The sequence below is a fragment of the Salmo salar genome, chromosome 08, assembly GCF_965601325.2.
Source record: "Salmo salar chromosome 08, fSalSal1, whole genome shotgun sequence".
NCBI classification, from domain to species: Eukaryota; Metazoa; Chordata; class Actinopteri; order Salmoniformes; family Salmonidae; genus Salmo; species Salmo salar.
Window position 1 is genome coordinate 40,982,630 of NC_138298.1, and position 23,783 is coordinate 41,006,412.

At 41.1% G+C, this 23,783-nt stretch overlaps 1 protein-coding gene across 5 annotated transcripts in view; it reads left to right on the forward strand.

Moving 5' to 3' along the window:
- The window catches only part of LOC123742387 (uncharacterized), a 44,423-nt gene that overhangs the window by 13,742 nt on the left and 6,898 nt on the right, over nucleotides 1-23,783 (forward strand). For 3 of the 5 annotated variants that reach the window (XM_082978233.1, XM_082978236.1, XM_082978234.1), the window contains exons 9-13: nucleotides 1,561-1,653; nucleotides 2,001-3,998; nucleotides 5,661-5,817; nucleotides 6,101-6,517; nucleotides 6,797-7,225. In XM_082978233.1, coding sequence (XP_082834359.1) covers nucleotides 1,561-1,653; nucleotides 2,001-3,998; nucleotides 5,661-5,817; nucleotides 6,101-6,517; nucleotides 6,797-7,225 — 3,094 coding nt within the window. The remainder of the gene's footprint in view (nucleotides 1-1,560; nucleotides 1,654-2,000; nucleotides 3,999-5,660; nucleotides 5,818-6,100; nucleotides 6,518-6,796; nucleotides 7,226-23,783) is intronic. The other 2 variants (XM_082978235.1, XM_082978237.1) reach the window with 2 other exon arrangements.

Below are 23,783 nucleotides of genomic sequence, written 5' to 3' on the forward strand. Positions count from 1 at the left end.
GATTTCTGACAGTTTGTGCAGAAATTCTTCGGTTGTGCAAACCTACAGTTTCACCAGCTGTCCGGGTGGCTGGTCTCAGACGATCCCGCAGGTGAAGAAGCTGGATGTGGAGGTCCTGGGCTGGCGTGGTTACACGTGGTCTGCGGTTGGGAGGCCGGTTGGATGTCCTCACAATTCTCGAAAACAAAGTTGGAGGGGGCTTATGGTAGAGAAATTAACATTCAATTCTGTGGCAACAGCTCTGGTGGACATTCCTGCAGTCAGCATGCCAATTGCACATTCCCTCAAAATTTGAGAAATCTGCAGCATTGTGTTGTGTGACAAAACTGCACATTTTAGAGTTCACCTGTGTTATGATCATGCTTTTTAATTAGCTTCTTGATATGCCACACCTGTCAGGGGGATGGATTATCTTAGCAAAAGAGAAATGCCCACTAAGAGGGATGATAACAAATGTGTGCACAACATTTGAGAGAAATAAGCTTTTTGTGTGTATGGAACATTTCTGGGATCTTTTATCTCAGCTCATGAAATATGTGACCAACACTTTACATGTTGCGTTTTATTTTTTTGTTCAGTGTATATTACTGCTAAATGACTACCTGTCACGACTGTCGTAATGATTAGACCAAGGCGCAGCGGGTTGCGTGCTCATCATTATATTTATTATAAATGTGAACACGGAAAAACAAGAAAATAGAGAAACACGACAGTAAACAGTTTTGCAGGCTAGACTATAAGCAATGCAAAAACAACTACCCACAATCAGACAGGTGAAAACAAGCTCCCTAAATATGACTCTCAATCAGGAACAACGATGTACAGCTGTTCCTGATTGAGAGCCACACCAGGCCAACAAAGAAATACACAAACTAGAAAACCTAGAACACCAACACCAGAACATATACCAAAAACCCCGGAACACATAAATACAATACCCCTCTACATACACATAACCCCCAAACCATATAAAACAAATACCCTCTGCCACGTCCTGACCAAACTACCATAACCAATAACCCATATACTGGTCAGGACGTGACACTACCTTTAATGACCTGTACCACAACATGTTATCATGTGTTTTCTGTGATTGTCAGACTGGACATCAGACAGTGTTGTGGTGGCTGCCCTCGGTCGTCCTTTAGACCTGTACCACAACATGTTATCATGTGTTTTCTGTGATTGTCAGACTGGACATCAGACAGTGTTGTGGTGGCTGCCCTCGGTCGTCCTTTAGACCTGTACCACAACATGTTATCATGTGTTTTCTGTGATTGTCAGACTGGACAGCAGACAGTGTTGTGGTGGCTGCCCTCGGTCGTCCTTTAGACCTGTACCACAACATGTTATCATGTGTTTTCTGTGATTGTCAGACTGGACAGCAGACAGTGTTGTGGTGGCTGCCCTCGGTCGTCCTTTAGACCTGTACCACAACATGTTATCATGTGTTTTCTGTGATTGTCAGATTGGACATCAGACAGTGTTGTGGTGGCTGCCCTCGGTCGTCCTTTAGACCTGTACCACAACATGTTATCATGTGTTTTCTGTGATTGTCAGACTGGACATCAGACAGTGTTGTGGTGGCTGCCCTCGGTCGTCCCTTAGATCTTGGGATGTTGTATGACTGCCGCAGTGACTCATTTTGTTCAGGTACCGTATGTTTTTAAAGTTTAAAAACTTCAGAGTATTGTGGTTGTATTTATAGTATGTACTGCTGAGTGTTCTAGTGTATAATGTGTTGTAAGAAAACACAATAAAAGTCATCTGTGATAGATGGGGGTAAAGCAGGTTCATTGAGGCTTGTCTGGTTTAAGCTGTGACTCAACATTACATTCCAAATCATTGGTTTTATCGGAGTGGTTAATGACTTATTGTTTGTTGAAGGTTGTGAAATGTAAAGTTAACAAATTATTTAATAACCTCCTTTACCCAATTTAATAATAAATAATTGAAAAGTCTGAATTTCTTCAGGTAATTCAAGTTTCTTATGTCCTTAGATGTTTTTCTGTGGAACAACACCACCATTGCGTCAATGCAGCTGTCCCTCCCTCGGCCTCTCACAGAGGTGAAGTGTATTGAAGGAGACTCCCTTCAGGACAGATTCAGGGCTCTGGATGTGACCACTCCTCTCAGAGCCAGTGTCCTGTCTGGACTGGTGGAGGTTGGTGGTGCTGCTGGATACCTGAACCATCCTGTTCAGTCCACACTGCAGGACCGGGTCACTCTACAGTACAGAACCACTACCAGACTGGACATGCTCAGTCACAGGGTGCTTCAGGAGGAGACAGACAGAACACAACGAAAGGCAACTCATGTGGTCATGGCTGTCCTCTATGGAGCTCAAGCATTCTTTATCTTTGACAGCAAACACATCAACAGACAAAGGAATGCAAGACGAGAGAAAACCGAGATGCAAGATGTGATCAAGAAGATGCTCAACACCTTCAATTCAGAAGATATATTCTCAAGTTTGACAGACTCAGAGAAAGTAAACAGTTTGTTGTATCAATGCACCTTGCACAGTGACGTAGACCCGACAACCACAATGGATTATGACACAGCAGTAGAGGTGTACCAGTCCCTGCCAAAGTGTCTGGGGCAGCGAGGAGAGAAAGCAGTGCCTGTTCGTGTCTGGCTATACCCTCTGAAGAATCTGGACCATGCAGCGGCTTGTGTTGCGTTTCAGATCAGTGAAGACCTGCTCCTCAGAGCTGAGAAAGTTCTGGAACACCTGAGACAGGTCACAATGAGGTGCCAGGAAATGATGTCAGACCACACCAATGCCTATGTGATGAAATGGTTCCCTTATGCTAAGGACAAACTGACACAGTTTTCACAGTCACTGTCAGAGTATCAGGCAGAGTTTCAGAAAGCACTGGCCAAAGCCACAGAGTTCATTAGAGAAAATGGTGAATCAGGTTTGTTGTGGTTCAGAGAGATTCTGAAGAAACACAATCAGTCACCGTTCACTTCTCAGGCTTTAGATCACTGGCTTCACAATAAGGAAGCTGAGGTGAATGCTGTTAACATCTGCAAAACCAAGAACCTCCCCATAGTGAAATCTGAGAAGGAGCTGGAGACAGTCCTTCTAGATTCACAGACAGACAGGATACTGTGTTTCACTCTGACCTCCCTAGATGATGAAGATTCATTCCTCTCCACCATGGAGCAGCATACACTCTCTGTACAAGAGAACACCATGAACCAAACTGATCGCACTGGACAGCAGGAGACACAGGTCAGTCAGAAAATACAGTCAGACCTCAGCTTGTTCACCACATTCTATGAAGACAGAAGAGATGAAGAGAACATCAAGTTCATTGCAGCAGTTATACCAGATATCAGTGTTCCTGCATCCTCCATTCGTCTGTATCAACAAGGCAGTCTCATCACCACCAACTTCCTGCTGGGATTAAAACCTGATCCAGTCCAGGTAGCAGAGATAAAACAGAGCTGCGTCCTCCTGACGTTTCCACAGTCAACCATCAGAAGACCTGAGAGATACAGAGTAGAGTACAGAGTCATGACTACTAGTTTTATGAAGGTTAGCAAACGGCCATGGAATGAGGTAGTGACCCTGGCTCCTGCAGAAACCTGTGTAGTGGCAGGTTTGAAACCGTTCACACTGTACCAGATCAGGTACTCTGTTATAGAACACTCTGGTATGAGTGACTTCAGCAAGGTCATTGAGGTCAAGACCCTGAGATCCCCACCTGAACATCTGTATGTGAGCCGGCTGCTGAACAAAACAAAGGAAACCATCAAAGTGACTTGGCTCCAGCCTGAGTCTGAAGATGATGCCTCTGTACTCCACTACAAAGTAGAATATAAAGAGGCAGGACTGGAGGGCTGGTCTACCATGGTAACAGAAGGACCTGAATGTAAATGCATCATATCTCTGAACCTCAGTACCTGCTACAGAGTCAGAGTGTCAGCTGTCTATGGAGAAGGAGACACCAGTGAAACCAGCAGAGAGACAGATGTCCCTGTAAATGGTGAGTTTCTACATAACTATTTACGAATGATGAGGAAAATAAAGGTTACCCTGTCCTGACCTAGCTAATTATCAAATTATGTGATGACGTTTTACATTAAACAAGTCCTGACACCTCTAATTGTATTCTTCTTATTCCGACATACAGTATATTAGTGTTAATATGACTATATAGCTACATGTTTATTATGTGTCTATACAGTATATTAGTGTTAATATGACTATATAGCTACATGTTTATTATGTGTCTATACAGTATATTAGTGTTAATATGACTATGTAGCTACATGTTTATTATGTGTTTATACAGTATATTAGTGTTAATATGACTATGTAGCTACATGTTTATTATGTGTCTATACAGTTTATTAGTGTTAATATGACTATGTAGCTACATGTTTATTATGTGTCTATACAGTATATTAGTGTTAATATGACTATGTAGCTACATGTTTATTATGTGTCTACAGTATATTAGTGTTATTATGACTATGTAGCTACATGTTTATTATGTGTCTATACAGTATATTAGTGTTAATATGACTATGTAGCTACATGTTTATTATGTGTCTATACAGTATATTAGTGTTAATGACTCTATGTAGCTACATGTTTATTATGTGTCTACAGTATATTAGTGTTAATATGACTATGTAGCTACATGTTTATTATGTGTCTACAGTATATTAGTGTTAATATGACTATGTAGCTACATGTTTGTGTCTATAAAGTACATTAGTGTTAATATGACTATGTAGCTACATGTTTATTATGTGTCTACAGTATATTAGTGTTATTATGACTATGTAGCTACATGTTTATTATGTGTCTATACAGTATATTAGTGTTAATATGACTATGTAGCTACATGTTTATTATGTGTCTATACAGTATATTAGTGTTAATATAACTATGTAGCTACATGTTTATTATGTGTCTATACAGTTTATTAGTGTTAATATGACTATGTAGCTACATGTTTATTATGTGTCTATACAGTATATTAGTGTTAATATGACTATGTAGCTACATGTTTATTATGTGTCTATACAGTATATTAGTGTTAATATGACTATGTAGCTACATGTTTATTATGTGTCTACAGTATATTAGTGTTAATATGACTATGTAGCTACATGTTTATTATTTGTCTATACAGTATATTAGTGTTAATATGACTATGTAGCTACATGTTTATTATGTGTCTATGTAGCTACATGTTTATTATGTGTATGTAGCTACATGTTTATTATGTGTCTATACAGTATATTAGTGTTAATGACTCTATGTAGCTACATGTTTATTATGTGTCTATACAGTATATTAGTGTTAATATGACTATGTAGCTACATGTTTATTATGTGTCTATACAGTATATTAGTGTTAATAGGACTATGTAGCTACATGTTTATTATGTGTCTATACAGTATATTAGTGTTAATATAACTATGTAGCTACATGTTTATTATGTCTATACAGTATATTAGTGTTAATGACTCTGTAGCTACATGTTTATTATGTGTCTATACAGTATATTAGTGTTAATATGACTATGTAGCTACATGTTTATAATGTGTCTACAGTATATTAGTGTTAATATGACTAATATTTAAATCGCACTTTAAACTAAAACTTAAATTAACTTTTACATTTTTTTTTGCAGTCTGGTCCATAGACCTCTCAGAGAGAAAGGCCTCCCTCCTCCTAGAAGTGCTGAAACTCCAACCAGGGAAGAAACCAGTAGCGCTGAAGAGCTGGTCAGATGAAGAGAGTGAAGTGAGGAGTTTCCTTCAGTGTCTGCCCTACATCTCACAGCTGAGGTGAGTGAGTTTATCCAACAAGAGTCCCTATGTCATTGAACTGGTGTAGATAGTATTTATGTTTTACACTGTCTTTATCTTTTCAATACATGCACATATGAAGATGCTGTAGAAACTCTAATTCAGTAGGAATTTAAATTGAACAAAATTCCAGTTCATAGTTGCATTGTTTTAAAAGATGGAGTCATATGGTGGTATTAGTTTTCAGTTCCCCAACCCTGTTACTCATATCAGTCCTCATCACTCACCTGTATATCATCTGTGTTTTAAACTGTTTGTTCAGATTTCTTCCACTGAAGGATAATATAGAGAGGAGAAAGAGAGAGAAGACATTCCTACTGAATCTGTGTCTTCAAGCATTTCTCCATGAGAGAGGAACCATACAAACAACTGTTGAGAAAATGTTGTTACTTTCTAAAGTATATCGCTATCAGAAATGTGATTTCCTGCTGGATCTGTACTCACATGTGAAGGACTATGAGACTCAAACAGGCAGGAGTGTCCTTCCAGCGTCACAGACGGTTTACCTGTCGTCTCCTGCAGTCTGGTCCGTAGACCTCTCAGAGAGAAAGGCCTCCCTCCTCCTAGAAGTGCTGAAACTCCAACCAGAGAAGAAACCAGTAGAGCTGAAGAGCTGGTCAGATGAAGAGAGTGAAGTGAGGAGTTTCCTTCAATGTCTGTCCTACATCTCACAGCTGAGGTGAGTTGGATCAGTACAGTTCAGAGATTGTAGTTGTCTGTCCTGTATTTCCCTTTAGAGAGGAAGCTTGTAGCTTTCTGCAGTAACATAATATACTAAATATACACATACTGTTTGTCAAATATGTAGTCTTTGTAGTGATGATTTTAAGGAACAATTGAAGTTGATGATGAGTTTAGAAAGATAGTCATTGTATTTTACCCTCCATAATGTCACCATCAGAAATGCATATCATATCTTTCACATATTCATCTATTTGTTGTTAAACTGTTCTTGCAGTTTTTCTCCACCACGGGATCAGAGAAGATCCCCTGAAGAGAGGAGAAAGAGAGAGAAGACATTCCTACTGAATCTGTGTCTTCAAGCAGCTCTCAATGAGAGAGGAACCATACAAACAACTGTAGAGAAAGTGTTGTCCCTGTCTGAAGTATATCACAATCAGAAATGGGATTTCCTGCTGGATCTGTACTCACATGTGAAGGACTATGAGACTCAAACAGGCAGGAGTGTCCTTCCAGCATTACAGCCAGTTTACCAGTCAGCTCCTGCAGTCTGGTCCATAGACCTCTCAGAGAGAAAGGCCTCCCTCCTCCTAGAAGTGCTGAAACTCCAATCAGGGAAGAAACCAGTAGAGCTGAAGGGCTGGTCAGATGAAGAGAGTGAAGTGAGGAGTTTCCTTCAGTGTCTGTCCTACATCTCACAGCTGAGGTGAGTCTGAACATGTGTGGTGGTTAGTGATTATGTGATGCTAGTGATTCTTTTTTTTCTTTTTTCTTGTAGAAACCTGGTAACATTTATATTCAGATTTTCTGACATAACACATGTTGACATACCAAATGTTACCCAGACATTGTGAAAGGTTAAAAACTTTTACAAAAAAATTGCACATAATGTAAATGTATAACTGCTTCATACAGTGAGGTCCATAAATATTTAGACATTGACCAAGTTAGCTCCACAGCATATTGGAGTTGAGGGACCAAAAGGGACAAAAAATAATTGGACAATTGGCTGCTCAGCTGTTCCATGGCCAGGTGTGTTATTCCTTCATTAGTTCATGTACAAGTAAGCAGATAAAAGTTCTAGAGTTGATTTCAAGTGTGGCATTTGGAATGTGTTGCTGTTAACCCTCAATATGAAGTCCAAAGAGCTGTCACTGCCAGTGAAACAAGCCATCATTAGGTTGAACAATCAAAACAAACCCATCAGAGAGATAACAAAAGCATTAGGTGTGTCCAAATCAAATGTTTGGTACATTCTTAAAAAGAAAGAACGCACTGATGAGCTCAGGAACACCAAAAGGCCCGGAAGACCATTGTTAGTAGAATTATGTTCTCAATGTTAACTTCAATTAAAATACTCTGTCTGCAACTCAGAGTTCGTAAAGTTCTGGTTTAAATAAAACAGACATAATTCCCAGCTTACAATAGTCAATCATGTTTATTCACAAGAGCTCTGAATATCATACAATGTACACAGACTTTTATACCTAACATTTGGTCATACCATATGTCATACCCCTTACAAATGCCCCTCCTCTTCTTTAACACTGTCAATGCTTATTTACAAGTCTTCTCCATCACATACATTGCTTATCATATCCTGCCCCATGTTACATAATCTACTGCAAGCCTAAAGGTTTCTCCCCTCCCTGGGTGGGAGACCTTCTTCCTGTTATCAGTTTCACAGTGGTCACAAGTTGTCTGCTGTCTGTTAACAGTTCCCCTTTTTCTTGAATGTCTTGCTTACATTGCTAAATCATTAAGCTTCAACTTTTCCAACACACACACATTAGTACATTAATCTTATAATCACTCGGTTATACATTTTCAGGGTGAAATCATTTAGTCAAACCTTTAATCATATAATTTCCATTACAGTCCACCCTATTGGCTAAATATTTCACGTACATTTACATTTACGTCATTTAGCAGACGCTCTTATCCAGAGCGACTTAGAGATTGGTGCATTCACCTTATGATATCCAGTGGAACAACCACTTTACAATAGTACATTTATATCTTTTTGGGAGAGGGGGGGGGGGGGGTTAGAAGGATTACTTTATCCTATCCCAGGTATTCCTTAAAGAGGTGGGGTTTCAGGTGACTACGGAAGGTGGTGATTGACTCCGCTGTCCTGGCGTTGTGAGGGAACTTGCTCCACCATTGGGGTGCCAGAGCAGCGAACAGCTTTGACTGGGCTGAGCGGGAACTGTGCTTCCGCAGAGGTAGGGGGGCCAGCAGGCCAGCGGTGGATGAACGCAGTGCCCTTGTTTGGGTGTAGGGCCTGATCAGAGCCTGAAGGTACGGAGGTGCCGTTCCCCTCACAGCTCCGTAGGCAAGCACCATGGTCTTGTAGCAGATGCGAGCTTCAACTGGAAGCCAGTGGAGTGTGCGGGGTGACGTGAGAGAACTTGGGAAGGTTGAACACCAGACGGGCTGTGGCGTTCTGGATGAGTTGTAGGGGTTTAATGGCACAGGCAGGGAGCCCCGCCAACAGCGAGTTGCAGTAATCCAGACGGGAGATGACAAGTGCCTGGATTAGGACCTGTGCCGCTTCCTGTGTGAGGCAGGGTCGTACTCTGCGAATGTTGTATAGCATGAACCTACAGGATCGGGTCACAGCCTTGATGTTAGCGGAGAACAACAGGGTGTTTTCCAGGGTCACGCCGAGGCTCTTAGCACTCTGGGAGGAGGACACAATGGAGTTGTCCACCGTGATGGCGAGATTGGGGAAAGTGCAGTCCTTCCCCGGGAGGAAGAGCTGCTCCGTCTTGCCGAGGTTCAGCTTGAGGTGGTGATCCATCATCCACACTGATATGTCTGTCAGACATGCAGAGATGCGATTCGCCACTTGCTTATCAGAAGGGGGAAAGGAGAAGATTAATTGTGTGTCGTCTGCGTAGCAATGATAGGAGAGACCATGTGAGGATATGACAGAGCCAAGTGACTTGGTGTATAGCGAGAGTAGGAGAGGGCCTAGAACTGAGCCCTGGGGGACACCAGTGGTGAGAGCACGTGGTGCGGAGACAGATTCTCGCCACGCCACCTGGTAGGAGCAACCTGTCAGGTAGGACGTAATCCAAGAGTGAGCCGTGCCGGAGATGCCCAACTCGGAGAGGGTGGAGAGGAGGATCTGATGGTTCACAGTATCAAAGGCAGCAGATAGGTCTAGAAGGATGAGAGCAGAGGAGAGAGAGTTAGCTTTAGCAGTGCGGAGAGCCTCGGTGACACAGAGAAGAGCAGTCTCAGTTGAATGACCAGCCTTGAAACCTGACTGATTTGGATCAAGAAGGTCATTCTGAGAGAGATAGCAGGAGAGCTGGCCAAGGACGTGCCGTTCAAGAGTTTTGGAGAGAAAAGAAAGAAGGGATACTGGTCTGTAGTTGTTGACATCGGAGGGATCGAGTGTAGGTTTTTTGAGAAGGGGTGCAACACTCGCTCTCTTGAAGACGGAAGGGACGTAGCCAGCGGTCAAGGATGAGTTGATGAGCGAGGTGAGGTAAGGGAGAAGGTCTCTGGAAATGGTCTGGAGAAGAGAGAAGGGGATAGGGTCAAGCCGGCTGGTTGTTGGGCGGCCGGCTGTCACAAGACGCAAGATTTCATCTGGAGAGAGAGGGGAGAAAGAGGTCAAAGCATAGGGTAGGGCAATGTGAGCAGGAGCAGCGGTGTCGTTTGACTTAACAAACGAGGATCGGATGTCGTCGACCTTCTTTTCAAAATGGTTGACGAAGTCATCCGCAGAGAGGGAGGAGGGGGGGAGGGGGAGGAGGATTCAGGAGGGAGGAGAAGGTGGCAAAGAGCTTCCTAGGGTTAGAGGCAGATGCTTGGAAGTTAGAGTGGTAGAAAGTGGCTTTAGCAGCAGAAACAGAGGAGGAAAATGTAGAGAGGTAGGGAGTGAGAAGATGCCAGGTCCGCAGGGAGGCTAGTTTTCCTCCATTTGCCCGGAGCCCTGTTCTGTGAGCTCGCAATGAATCGTCAAGCCACGGAGCAGGAGGGGAGGACCGAGCCGGCCGGGAGGATAGGGGACATAGAGAGTCAAAGGATGCAGAAAGGGAGGAGAGGAGGGTTGAGGAGGCAGAATCAGGAGATTGGTTGGAGAAGGATTGAGCAGAGGGAAGAGATGATAGGATGGAAGAGGAGAGAGTAGCAGGAGAGAGAGAGCGAAGGTTGCGACGGCGCAATACCATCTGAGTAGGGGCAGAGTGAGTAGTGTTGGAGGAGAGCGAGAGGGAAGAGGATACAAGGTAGTGATCGGAGACTTGGAGGGGAGTTGCAGTGAGATTAGTAGAAGAACAGCATCTAGTGAAGATGAGGTCAAGCATTCTGCCTGCCTTTTGAGTAAGGGGGGACGGTGAGAGGGTGAGGTCAAAAGAGGAGAGGAGTGGACAGAAGGAAGCAGAGAGAAATGAGTCAAAGGTAGACGTAGGGAGGTTAAAGTCACCCAGAACTGTGAGGGGTGAGCCATCCTCAGGAAAGGAACTTATCAAGGCGTCAAGCTCATTGATGAACTCTCCAAGGGAACCTGGAGGGCGATAAATGGTAAGGATGTTAAGCTTGAATGGGGCTAGTGATTGTGACAGCACGGAATTCAAAGGAGGAGATAGACAGATGGGTCAGGGGAGAAAGAGAGAATGTCCACCTGGGAGAGATGAGGATTCCAGTGCTACCACCCCGCTGACCAGATGCTCTCGGGGTGTGCGAGAACACGTGGTCAGGCGAGGAGAGAGCAGTAGGAGTAGCAGTGTTTTCTGTGGTAATCCATGTTTCTGTCAGCGCCAAGAAGTCGAGGGACTGGAGGGTAGCATAGGCTGAGATGAACTCTGCCTTGTTGGCCGCAGACCAGGTTAGAGTGGCAGCGGCCACGCGATGTGAAGCGTTTGTATGGCCTGTGCAGAGAGGAGAGAACAGGGATAGACCGACACATAGTTGATAGGCTACAAGAGAGGCTACGCTAATGCAAAGGAGATTGGCATGAAAATTAACTAAACAACTGGGGAAGCGAGAGAGCAGGGCCTCCCTCACTAACCATTCACTGAAACACTCAAATATAACTATTCTAACTTCCACTTAGAAATTATAATTGATGTAAGCTACAGTGGTTCAATGTTTCCAGGAATAGGCTCAAACTTAGTTTATTCAGCTAGATAACTTGGTACATTATTCTTCCGTGAAACCCACCCAGTGCACCGTATCCTATGACGCTGTAGCTAACTACCATGCTAGCATCCAATAACACACGGTTAGCACCAATACTTGTTTACAGCAAACTACCAATTGATCACTCGTGTCCGTGTCTAGTTCCTTTCATAGCGCAGAAGTAATTAAACGTTGGCTAACTAACACAAAGTCAGTGCTGCTAGCTACACAAGTGGACTACACAACTCGAAAGCTACATTGCGAAAATCGTATTGACTAAAAATGATACAGTACTGATAGCTGGTAGAGTGGCTAGCTAGCAGTGGCTGCGTTTACCTTGATCTTATCTTTTGCTGCCATAGCTTTACCATATATCAACTCACTAAGCTACCCTGTATGTAATGCAAAGGGGGGTATCCATGCACGGCAATAGTTAATCATTCCAAGAAAACTCATCATCTGTTTCTTTTTGAGTGGTTTAGGTGCTTCTAGAATGCTGTCTTTCTTGTAGAATTAAGTGTTCGCCCTTCCTGAGTTATAGTATGTCTATAACTTCCCTTTTTCATAGTCACAACTTCTTCTTTCTTACTTTGTGTCCCTGTTCTGCCAAAAACATTAATAGTCTGCCTTACAGCCCTCCTGAGAAGGATTCGTAAAATGTTATTTTCATAAATCAAAATTTAGCTTCCCTCTGGGGGCTCAACTTTTCCTAAATTACTAATAATTACCTTTAATAAAATCTATAATTTGACTTCAGGATGTCTTATCCTAAAATAACTCCTTTAATTAACCCCACATCAACGGGTCCTTGGGACCATAACACGGAGGGTACCGCTTCTAACTCTTCTTCCTGTTCCTAAGTTAAAAATAAATCATCCTGTCATTAATCGGGCCCCACGTCTAAGGGGACCCCAGGTTAAGTTCACGCTTATACAATTCAGTTTTCATCTATACCTGCCTATAACTTAACTATGCTGCTCTTCACTCAGTAACTGTTATCTAACCATTCTGTATCACTTCTATCTTCTCTCAATCCTGGCTTATTATGAGATTCTTTCCTTCTGCTCTCTATCTTGCTCTCCTCCTGCCCCCCCTCCTCTTCCTACTAGTGCGGGGGAGCCCTTCTCCTTCTGCCTTTCTCTCTATCTTTCTTACGTATCTTTTCTTTCCCATAACAGTCAGTGTCAAATATATTTAGGAGTAACAGTTACAGGTAAAACTGCTTTAATAAATCCCACATCTGTCACTCATTTTAACCAAAACATCTCCGGTATCCCTGTGTCTAGCTTAAAACTTTCTCTCTGCTCTCTCTATGGCTCTATCACTTCCTTCTCATTGGTTCAATTTACAAATATGTCAAAGGACTATAAACTTCATCATAATTATCATTTACACAAATTACCTTAAAACCGGTATTACAAATGACCTTAAATTCATCATCCAAATGGCCCTCCCATGAGGCTGATCAGACCACAAAGGGGTGCCATGATAGAGGTCAAAAGTCATACCACCCTTTTGAAAACAGTGTTTCTTATTATATTAGACAAATTAAAGAAAAAAACATCACACATTTTCTACATGTTGGATCCCAGGTTCCCAGAACATTCCCTTATCACATATTTAATTAAAACTCAGAAAATAAAACTTCTAAAATTCCATATGTGTGCATGCCCCTTCAAGATATCGTGGCCCTTCAGCAAATGGAAATCTCACCACACCCAAAATAAATAGTACACACAAATCCAAACATAGTATTTTAAAAACACCAACAAATAGTTATATCCTATTTGTTGTGTGTAGGTATTTGCTAACCCTAGTTAAAAACAAACAAAAAGTTTCCAGGCCTTTTTCAATTTGGTAGAAATATGCCTCTATCTCACTTGCTCCCTCCAAGATTATAGCCCTAGGAAACTTTCCAAAAAGAGACAATGAAACACTTATTTTCCCATAGAAAAAAGAAACACCACCACTTGGTCAGCATTCATTATACTATACCAATTCAGAAACCCAAACAATGACTATAAACAAAACCTAATAATAATGATAATTTCATCGTACTCCCTCCAATCATTAGTTTTAAACTTAATTGAACATGCGCTACCCTTGGATACAATACTGTACTTCAAATCTATTAAACTCCCCTACTTTAACATACTACTTGACTAATTTGGCCGAGGCTTGCTTTATAACATTAAAACCCATTCAATCTGCAAACAGTCTCTCAAAGTGCTGATAGGAAGCCCCATAGCCCTCATCACTGTTACATTCTCAAAAATCATGAGCTCCTGAATTGCAAAAAATCTTGGGCAATACACTGAGGCATGTCTTGTATACATGATTCTAAATTTCCAGGCTCCCCCTCCACTCAGAACTTTTGTTAGACGGAAAACCCAAACCTTATTGCAGCAGATCCACAAGGTTCGCCATGAGAGATGACTGTATAGTTCCCTTAAGGAAAATCACCTTTAGTCAATCTGCTTTCAGGGTAAGAGCTTCCCCTTTCTGGAATACCCTGCCCTTAGACACACACAACTGTGATTAATGTGCACTGTCCCTGTAAAATAAAAATTAACTCAACCTGCAATTCACTTTACTGACCTGACATTGTTCCACGTAATGGAAACAGATTATAATGTTAAAATACCTTAACTTCCTGCTTAAATTCACTATTGTTACCTAAATAATAAAACCAATAAACAATAATCAGAAACTATCACAAACCTTTTATGATCCAACTATTCAGACCTAAATCCCTTATTAGCCAAATATAGTCCAGCACGCACAACCAACTCTCCTCTTCTTACCAGTTGGCAAAAATATAACCTCTACTCAAACAACGTTCTGCCTCTCCTCTATCGTAAGAGTAAAACATATGTTACAACTTTCTCCTCTCTTTCGGCTTCACCATTATGAAATGTCCAAGACTTAAAAGTAACATGTAAATCGCCAAACTTACTTTTCAACTTTCTTAGTAACTTCCTTGTTCTTTTCACCCTCTACACTTGCCTTCTTGCCTTCTTCTCCGGGCCTCAGACAGCCACACCCTGGCTATGTCTAACCCTCGACTTGCTGTTTCCCTGTCTTGTCCCCACATACCTTATGTATCTTTCTTATCATTAGTCCCAACTTTTCTACATCCAAACTTCCATCAAATTCATACTTCCTTCTCCACATTGGACCGAAATAAATATTTATTTTATAACATTTAACTCCATATATCGCTCATCTCCAGTTAATTCCTGCACCTCCTTTGAGGGTTTGCCACCCATGGTTATTCAATAACTATTTGTTATTAGGTTGCACAATCTATGTGTGTGTTTCTATAATCTGTTATTATCCTTCATCTATGTATATATACTTTTACTCTGTTTCAATTTAAAACTTCTATGTGTATCACAATCTATGTGTCTCACAATCTATGTGTTTATCACTCCTCTCTGTGTGGGTGCTCACACTCTATGCACACGATCTCTGTGTATGTGCTTTTCACTTCTCACAATCTGTGTGTATGCTTCCTCCTTCCATAGAATAGTCAGACCAATTTTTGCGCCCTGTTAGATCTCGACTACACTCCCCGCTAATATATTCTAGATCAGTAATCCGTTAGATCTCAGAGCATTAGCCCGTCCAATGTATCTTGACCAGTTTAACCGTTAGGCCTCAACATTAGATAGTTTACATTGGTAGTGGCCACAGATACCTAGGGTCATTATGGACCCCCCCACACCTTGCCTAGGATGGCTCTACACCCAATTCCTCTTTTCCAATTGCATAGAATACTACCAATATCAGGGTTCTCCACACAATATTCTAAAGACAGGTCACCAGGTTAGTATGCCCCAACGGATATTTCGGCATTTAACACCTAGACTACACTAACTCCCTTCTCCACTACATGCAATCATACAGGTAGTATTCCCCCAAATCGGCGTAAATAAAGATTTACTGACCTTTGTCTTGTAGGCTGGGAAAAGCAATGTAGGTTGGATTCTGTCACCGTCCCTGTCGACCTTAGATATTTACCGGCCTGTTATTGAACCCCAATTTCAGGGGACAGGTCTTTAATTTACGAGTCAATGACCCGCCCGTGCACGGTTTTCGGCGTGTTACCTTAGGATTCCCAATTGTTATGGGAATTCTGTTCCCAATGTTCATAAACTGAACTTCAATTAGACTACTCAGTCTGCACCCCAGAGTTTGTAAGGTTCTGGTTAAATGACACAGACGGAGGCCCAGCCTACAATAGTCAATCAGGTTTATTCACGAGAGCTCTCAATATCATACAATGTACACAGCCTTTTATACCTAACATTTGGTCATACCATATGTCATACCCCTTACAAATGCCCCTCCTCTTCTTTAACACTGTCAATGCTTATTTACAAGTCTTCTCCATCACATACATTGCTTATCATATCCTGCCCCATGTTACATACTCTACTGCAAGCCTAAAGGTTTCTCCCCTCCCTGGGTGGGGAGACCTTCTTCCTGTTATCAGTTTCACAGTGGTCACAAGTTGTCTGCTGTCTGTTAACAGTTCCCCTTTTTCTTGAATGTCTTGCTTACATTGCTAAATCATTAACCTCTCTAGGGTATGTCGGACGAAATCGTCCCACCTACTCAACAGCCAGTGGAATCCCGTGGCGCGTTATTCAAATACCTTAGAAATGCTATTACTTCAATTTCTCAAACATATTACTATTTTTAACCATTTTAAAGACAAGACTCTCGTTAATCTAACCACACTGTCCGATTTCAAAAAGGCTTTACAACGAAAGCAAAACATTAGATTATGTCAGCAGAGTACCCAGCCAGAAATAATCAGACACCCATTTTTCAAGCTAGCATATAATGTCACATAAACCCAAACCACAGCTAAATGCAGCACTAACTTTTGATGATCTTCATCAGATGACAATCCTAGGACATTATGTTATACAATACATACATGTTTTGTTCAATCAAGTTCATATTTATATCAAAAACCATCTTTTTACATTAGCATGTGACTTTCAGAACTAGCATACCCACCGCAAACTTCCGGTGAATTTACTAAATTACTCACCATAAACGTTCACAAAAAACATAACAATAATTTTAAGAATTATAGATACAGAACTCCTTTATGCAATCGCTATGTCCGATTTTAAAATAGCTTTTCGGCAAAAGCACATTTTGCAATATTCGGAGTAGATAGCCCAGTCATCTCGGCTAGCTAATTTGACACCCACCAAGTTTGGCCCTCACCAAACTCCGGTTTACTATTAGAAAAATTTGATTACCTTTGCTGTTCTTCGGCAGAATGCACTCCCAGGACTTCTACTTCAATAACAAATGTTGGTTTGGTTCAAAATAATCCATAGTTATGTTCAAATATCCTCTGTTTTGTTCGTGCGTTCAAGACACTATCCGAAGGGTAAAGAAGGGTGACGCGCCCGACGCGTTTCGTGACAAAACATTTCTAAATATTCCATTACTGTACTTCGAAGCATGTCAACCGCTGTTTAAAATCAATTTTTACGCGATTTTTCTCGTAAAAAAGCGATAATATTCCGATCGGGAAACCCTGTTTTAGTTAAAAGACGAGAAAATAAAAACATGGTGTCGCCTCGTGCACGCGCCTCAGTCTCATTGTTCTCTGGTCGACCATTATCCAAATGCGCTAATGTTTTTCAGCCTGGGCCTGCAAAGACATCATTCAGCTTTTTGCCGCCTTCTGAGAGCCTATGGGAGCCGTAGGAAGTGTCACGTTACAGCAGAGATCCTCAGTTTTCAATAAAGTGAGTGTAGAAGCCCAAGAAATGGTCAGACAGGCCACTTCCTGTAAGGAATCTTCTCAGGTTTTTGCCTGCCGTATGAGTTCTGTTATACTCATAGACACCATTCAAACAGTTTTAGAAACTTTAGGGTGTTTTCTATCCGAAGCCAATAATTATATGCATATTCTCGTTTCTGGGCAGTAGTAATAACCAGATTAAATCGGGTACGTTTTTTATCCGGCCGTGCAAATACTGCCCCCTACCCTAAAGAGGTTAAGCTTAAACTTTTCCTACACACACACATTAGGACATTCATTTTATAATCACTCGGTTATATATTTTCAGGGTGAAATCATTTAGTCAAACCTTTAATCATATCATTTCCATTACAGTCAACCACAGTTTAACAGTTCTTGGTGTTTACTTAAACACACAGACTCCCATTCCTCACATATCCTAGTCAATCTCGTGAGACTTATGCTCAACCCTTTAGTTACTCATTCTACATGCTATATAGACAATATCCCTAAATTCAGGGTAGAATTATTTAATCATTACACTCAAGCAGGAATTCTCTTAATAACACCATGGAAAACAACTGTGGTGGATGACAGAAGAGTTTTTTCCCTGGTGAAGAAAAACCTCTTCACAACAGTTGGTCAGATCAACAACACCCTCCAGGAGGTAGGCGTATCTGTGTCAAAGTCAACAATCAAGAGAAGACTTCACCAGAGTAAAAACAGAGGGTTTACCGCAAGATGTAAACCATTGGTAAGCCTCAAAAACAGGAAGACCAGATTAGAGTTTGCCAAAAAAACTGTTCTGGACAGATCTGGAACAGCATCCTATTGACAGATGAGACAAAGATCAACTTGTACCAGAATGATGGGAAGAGAAGAGTATGGAGAAAGGAAGGAACTGCTGCTCATGATCCGAAGCATACCACCTCATCTGTGAAGCATGGTGGCGGTAGTGTATGGCTACCAATCGAACTGGTTCCCTTGGATTTATTGGGCTATGTTATCTGCTCAGATTCAGCCTAATGCTTCAAAACTCATTGGACGGCACTTCACAGTGCAGACGGACAATGACCCGACACATACTGCCAAAGCAACCCAATACTTTTTTAAGGCAAAGAAGTGGAATGTTCTGCAATGGCCAAGTTAATCACCTGACCTGAATCCAATTGAGCATCCATTTCATTTGCTGAAGGCAAAACTAAAGGCAAAACACCCCAAGAACAAGCAGGAACTGAAGACAGTTGCAGTAAAGGCCTGGCAGAGCATCACCAGGGATGTCCAATTACTTTTGATCCCCTAAAATTGCGGGTCCAGGTATGAAAATGGTTGTAATTTCTACACGGTTCATACAGTCATTTTGACAAAACCCTCAAATTAAAGATGAAAGTCTACACTTAAAGCACATCTTGATTTGTTTCCTTTCAAATCCATTGTGGCGGCGTGCAGAGCCAAAATGATGCAAATTGTGTCAGTGTCCAATACTTCTGGACCTGACAGTATACAGGGATGCAAACTGGTGAGGCCCAAAAAGGTGGGACTTTTTGTTGCACTGAAACATGTAATAAATCCCTGCTAGGAGGAAATACAGGTTTTAACTCATTAAACAACAAAGAACATGATCTACATGATCAGTCTGTGTCAAATTAAAAGTGGTTAATGTGAACCGAACTCACAGCTAAAACATGTAAAGAAAACAATCCAATGTTATTTGTTGCCTAGACTTTATTTCAAATGACACTCAAGTCTTGAGAAAAAACAATACACTAATATTGCAGTTACCATGACAGCCTTTATAATAGAACGCTTGTTACCATGACAGCCTTTATAATAGAACGCTTGTTACCATGACAGCCTTTATAATAGAACACTTGTAACCATGACAGCCTTTATAATAGAACGCTTGTTGCCATGACAGCCTTTATAATAGATCGCTTGTTACCACGACAGCTTTAATAATAAACGCTTGTTACCACCACAGCCTTTATAATAGAACGCTTGTTACCACGACAGCCTTTATAATAGAACGCTTGTTACCACGACAGACGTTATAATAGAATGTTTGTTACCATGACAGCCTTTATAATAGAACGCTTGTTACCACGACAGCCTTTATAATAGAATGCTTGTTACCACGACAGCCTTTATAATAGAATGTTTGTTACCATGACAGACTTTATAATAGAACGCTTGTTACCACGACAGCCTTTATAATAGAACGCTTGTTACTATGACAGCCTTTATAATAGAACGCTTGTTACCATGACAGCCTTCTTAATAGAACGCTTGTTACCATGACAGCCTTTATAATAGAACGCTTGTTACCATGACAGCCTTTATAATAGAACGCTTGTTACCACGACAGCCTTTATAATAGAACGCTTTTTACCACGACAGCCTTTTTAATAGAACGCTTGTTACCATGACAGCCTTTATAATAGAACGCTTGTTACCATGACAGCCTTTATAATAGAACGCTTTTTGCCATTACAGCCTTTATAATAGAACGCTTGTTGCCATGACAGCCTTTATAATAGACCGCTTGTTACCATGACAGCCTTTATAATAGAACGCTTGTTACCACGACAGCCTTTATAATAGAACGCTTGTTACCATGACAGCCTTTATAATAGAACGCTTGTTACCACGACAGCCTTTATAATAGAACGCTTGTTACCACGACAGCCTTTATAATATAATGCTTGTTGCCACGACATCCTTTATAATAGAACGCTTGTTACACGACAGCCTTTATAATAGAACGCTTGTTACCACGACAGACTTTATAATAGAACACTTGTTACCATGACAGACTTTATAATAGAACGCTTGTTACCACGACAGCCTTTATAATAGAACGCTTGTTACCACGACAGCCTTTATAATAGAACGCTTGTTACCACGACAGCCTTTATAATAGAACGCTTGTTACCATGACAGCCTTTATAATAGAACGCTTGTTACACGACAGTCTTTATAATAGAATGCTTGTTACCATGACAGTCTTTATAATATAATGCTTGTTACCACGACAGCCTTTATAATAGAACGCTTGTTACCACGACAGCCTTTATAATAGAACCCTTGTTACCACGACAGCCTTTATAATAGAACGCTTGTTACCACGACAGCCTTTATAATAGAACGCTTGTTACCACGACAGCCTTTATAATAGAACGCTTGTTACCACGACAGCCTTTATAATAGAACGCTTGTTACCACGACAGCCTTTATAATAGAACGCTTGTTACAACGACAGCCTTTATAATAGAACCCTTGTTACCACGACAGCCTTTATAATAGAATGCTTGTTACCACGACAGCCTTTATAATAGAATGCTTGTTACCATGACAGTCTTTATAATATAATGCTTGTTACCACGACAGCCTTTATAATAGAACGCTTGTTACCACGACAGCCTTTATAATAGAACGCTTGTTACCACGACAGCCTTTATAATAGAACGCTTGTTACCACGACAGCCTTTATAATAGAACGCTTGTTACCACGACAGCCTTTATAATAGAACCCTTGTTACCACGACAGCCTTTATAATAGAACGCTTGTTACCACGACAGACGTTATAATAGAACGGTTGTTACCATGACAGCCTTTATAATAGAACGCTTGTTACCACGACAGATTTAATAATAAAACGCTTGTTACCACGACAGCCTTTATAATAGAACGCTTGTTACCATGACAGCCTTTATAATAGAATGCTTGTTATCATGACAGTCTTTATAATAGAATGCTTGTTACTACACTCATATAAATATTGCACTTGGGGGAAAAAAAAACATCTTAAATTAGAAATATAATGAAACAAACAGGCATTCTATTGGTGCTCTATTATAGTGGCCACTATAGTAGACATCGATCAAGCCCACAAGGCTACATGTCTGCAAAAATAATGTTCACTGAGTTAAAAATGTAATGATCTCCCTCACTCACAAGTGTTACTGTCCAGTTCAACACGACAAAAGCTACACTACACATTATAACATTGTTCACTTTCTGCCTGTGGACATCTGTTCTACAATGTGCCAGCAGAGCAAGATACCCTTTGTTGGCATAATTGATCTCTTTCAGGCAGAGAACACACCTGGTATACCTATTTTTATCCACTGTATTGAAAGAGGGAAAGTGTATCGTGTTCCTTTCACCTGTATTTGATTTTTTTCTCCATTATTTTACCAGGTAAGTTGACTGAGAACACGTTGTCATTTACAGCAACAACCTGGGGAAGAGTTACAGGGTATGAATGAGCCAATTGTAAGCTGGGGATGATTAGATGACCATGATGGTATAAAGGACAGCTTGGGAATTTAGCCAGGACACCGGGGTTAACACCCCTACTCTTACGATAAGTGCCATGGGATCATTAATAAACCTCAGAGAATCAGGACACCCATTTAACGTCTAATCCGAAAGACAGCACCCTACACAGGGCAATGTCGTCAATCCCTGCCCTGGGGCATTGGGATATGTTTTAGACCAGAGGAAAGAGTGCCTCCTACTGTCCCCCCAACACCACTTCCAGCAGCATCTGGTCTCCCATCCAGGGACTGACCAGGACCATCCCTGCTTAGCTTCAGAAGCAAGCCAGCAGTGGGATGCAAGCATTCTATAGTGGCATCCAGCTTAAGCCAGGACCAGCTCCAGCTACACTTGATCCCTGAATCCACTTGCTTAACAAGCAATGCCTCATTTTCACCTAATTCTCTCATTCTGAAAATTAACCACAAACTGTAGAGGTAAAACATTAGTTCACAGATAGTAGTTAGTTAGCTAACTATAACTAGTTAACATTTCACACAGATTACCAGGGTCCAGTAAGCAACTAAGCGTTATAACTTGAGGAACTGCAAGGAGTTGTACCAGTACTATTGGTTAGGTTACTAACGTTAGCTCATCTGATGTTGTAACGTTAGCTAGATAGCTATCTGACTTTGTTAGCCAGCTAATTTTCAAACAATAAACTCAATTATTTCATCAGTTAAGTTGGCTAATGTTGCTAAACATTTCTCTGGCTAGTTAACAGAGAAATTCGATCCAGCTACAATAGCAATATACTTAACCTCTCTAGGGTAGGGGGCAGTATTTGCACGGCCGGATAAAAAACGTACCCGATTTAATCTGGTTATTACTACTGCCCAGAAACTAGAATATGCATATAATTGTTTGATTTGGATAGAAAACACCCTAAGGTTTCTAAAACTGTTTGAATGGTGTCTGTGAGTATAACAGAACTCATATGGCAGGCAAAAACCTGAGAAGATTCCTTACAGGAAGTGCCCTCTCTGACCATTCCTTGGCCTTCTACACTCTCTTTATTGAAAACTGAGGATCTCTGCTGTAACGTGACACTTCCTACGGCTCCCATAGGCTCTCAGAAGGCGGCAGAACGTTGAATGATGACTTTGCAGGCCATGGCTGAAAAACAGTAGCGCATTTGGATAGTGGTCGATCTGAGAACAATGAGACTGGGGGCGCGTGCACGAGACGACTCCATGTTTTAATTTTTTCGTCTTTGAACGAAAACAGAATTTCCCGGTTGGAATATTATCGCTTTTTTACGAGAAAAATCACATAAAAGTTGATTTTAAACAGTGGTTGACATGCTTCGAAGTACGGTAATGGAATATTTAGATTTTTTTTGTCACGATATGCGCCGGGCGCGTCACCCTTCGTCACCCTTCGGATAGTGTCTTGAACGCACGAACAAAACAGAGGATATTTGAACATAACTATGGATTATTTTGAACCAAACCAACATTTGTTATTGAAGTAGAAGTCCTGGGAGTGCATTCTGACGAAGAACAGCAAAGGTAATCCAATTTTTCTTATAGTAAATCTGAGTTTGGTGAGGGCCAAACTTGGTGGGTGTCAAAATAGCTAGCCCGTGATGGCTGAGCTATCTACTCCGAATATTGCAAAATGTGCTTTTGCCGAAAAGCTATTTTAAAATCGGACATAGCGATTGCATAAAGGAGTTCTGTATCTATAATTCTTAAAATTATTGTTATGTTTTTTGTGAACGTTTATCGTGAGTAATTTAGTAAATTCACCGGAAGTTTGTGGTGGGTATGCTAGTTCTGAACGTCACATGCTAATGTAAAAAGATGGTTTTTGATATAAATATGAACTTGATTGAACAAAACATGCATGTATTGTATAACATAATGTCCTAGGATTGTCATCTGATGAAGATCATCAAAGGTTAGTGCTGCATTTAGCTGTGGTTTGGGTTTATGTGACATTATATGCTAGCTTGAAAAATGGGTGTCTGATTATTTCTGGCTGGGTACTCTGCTGACATAATCTAATGTTTTGCTTTCGTTGTAAAGC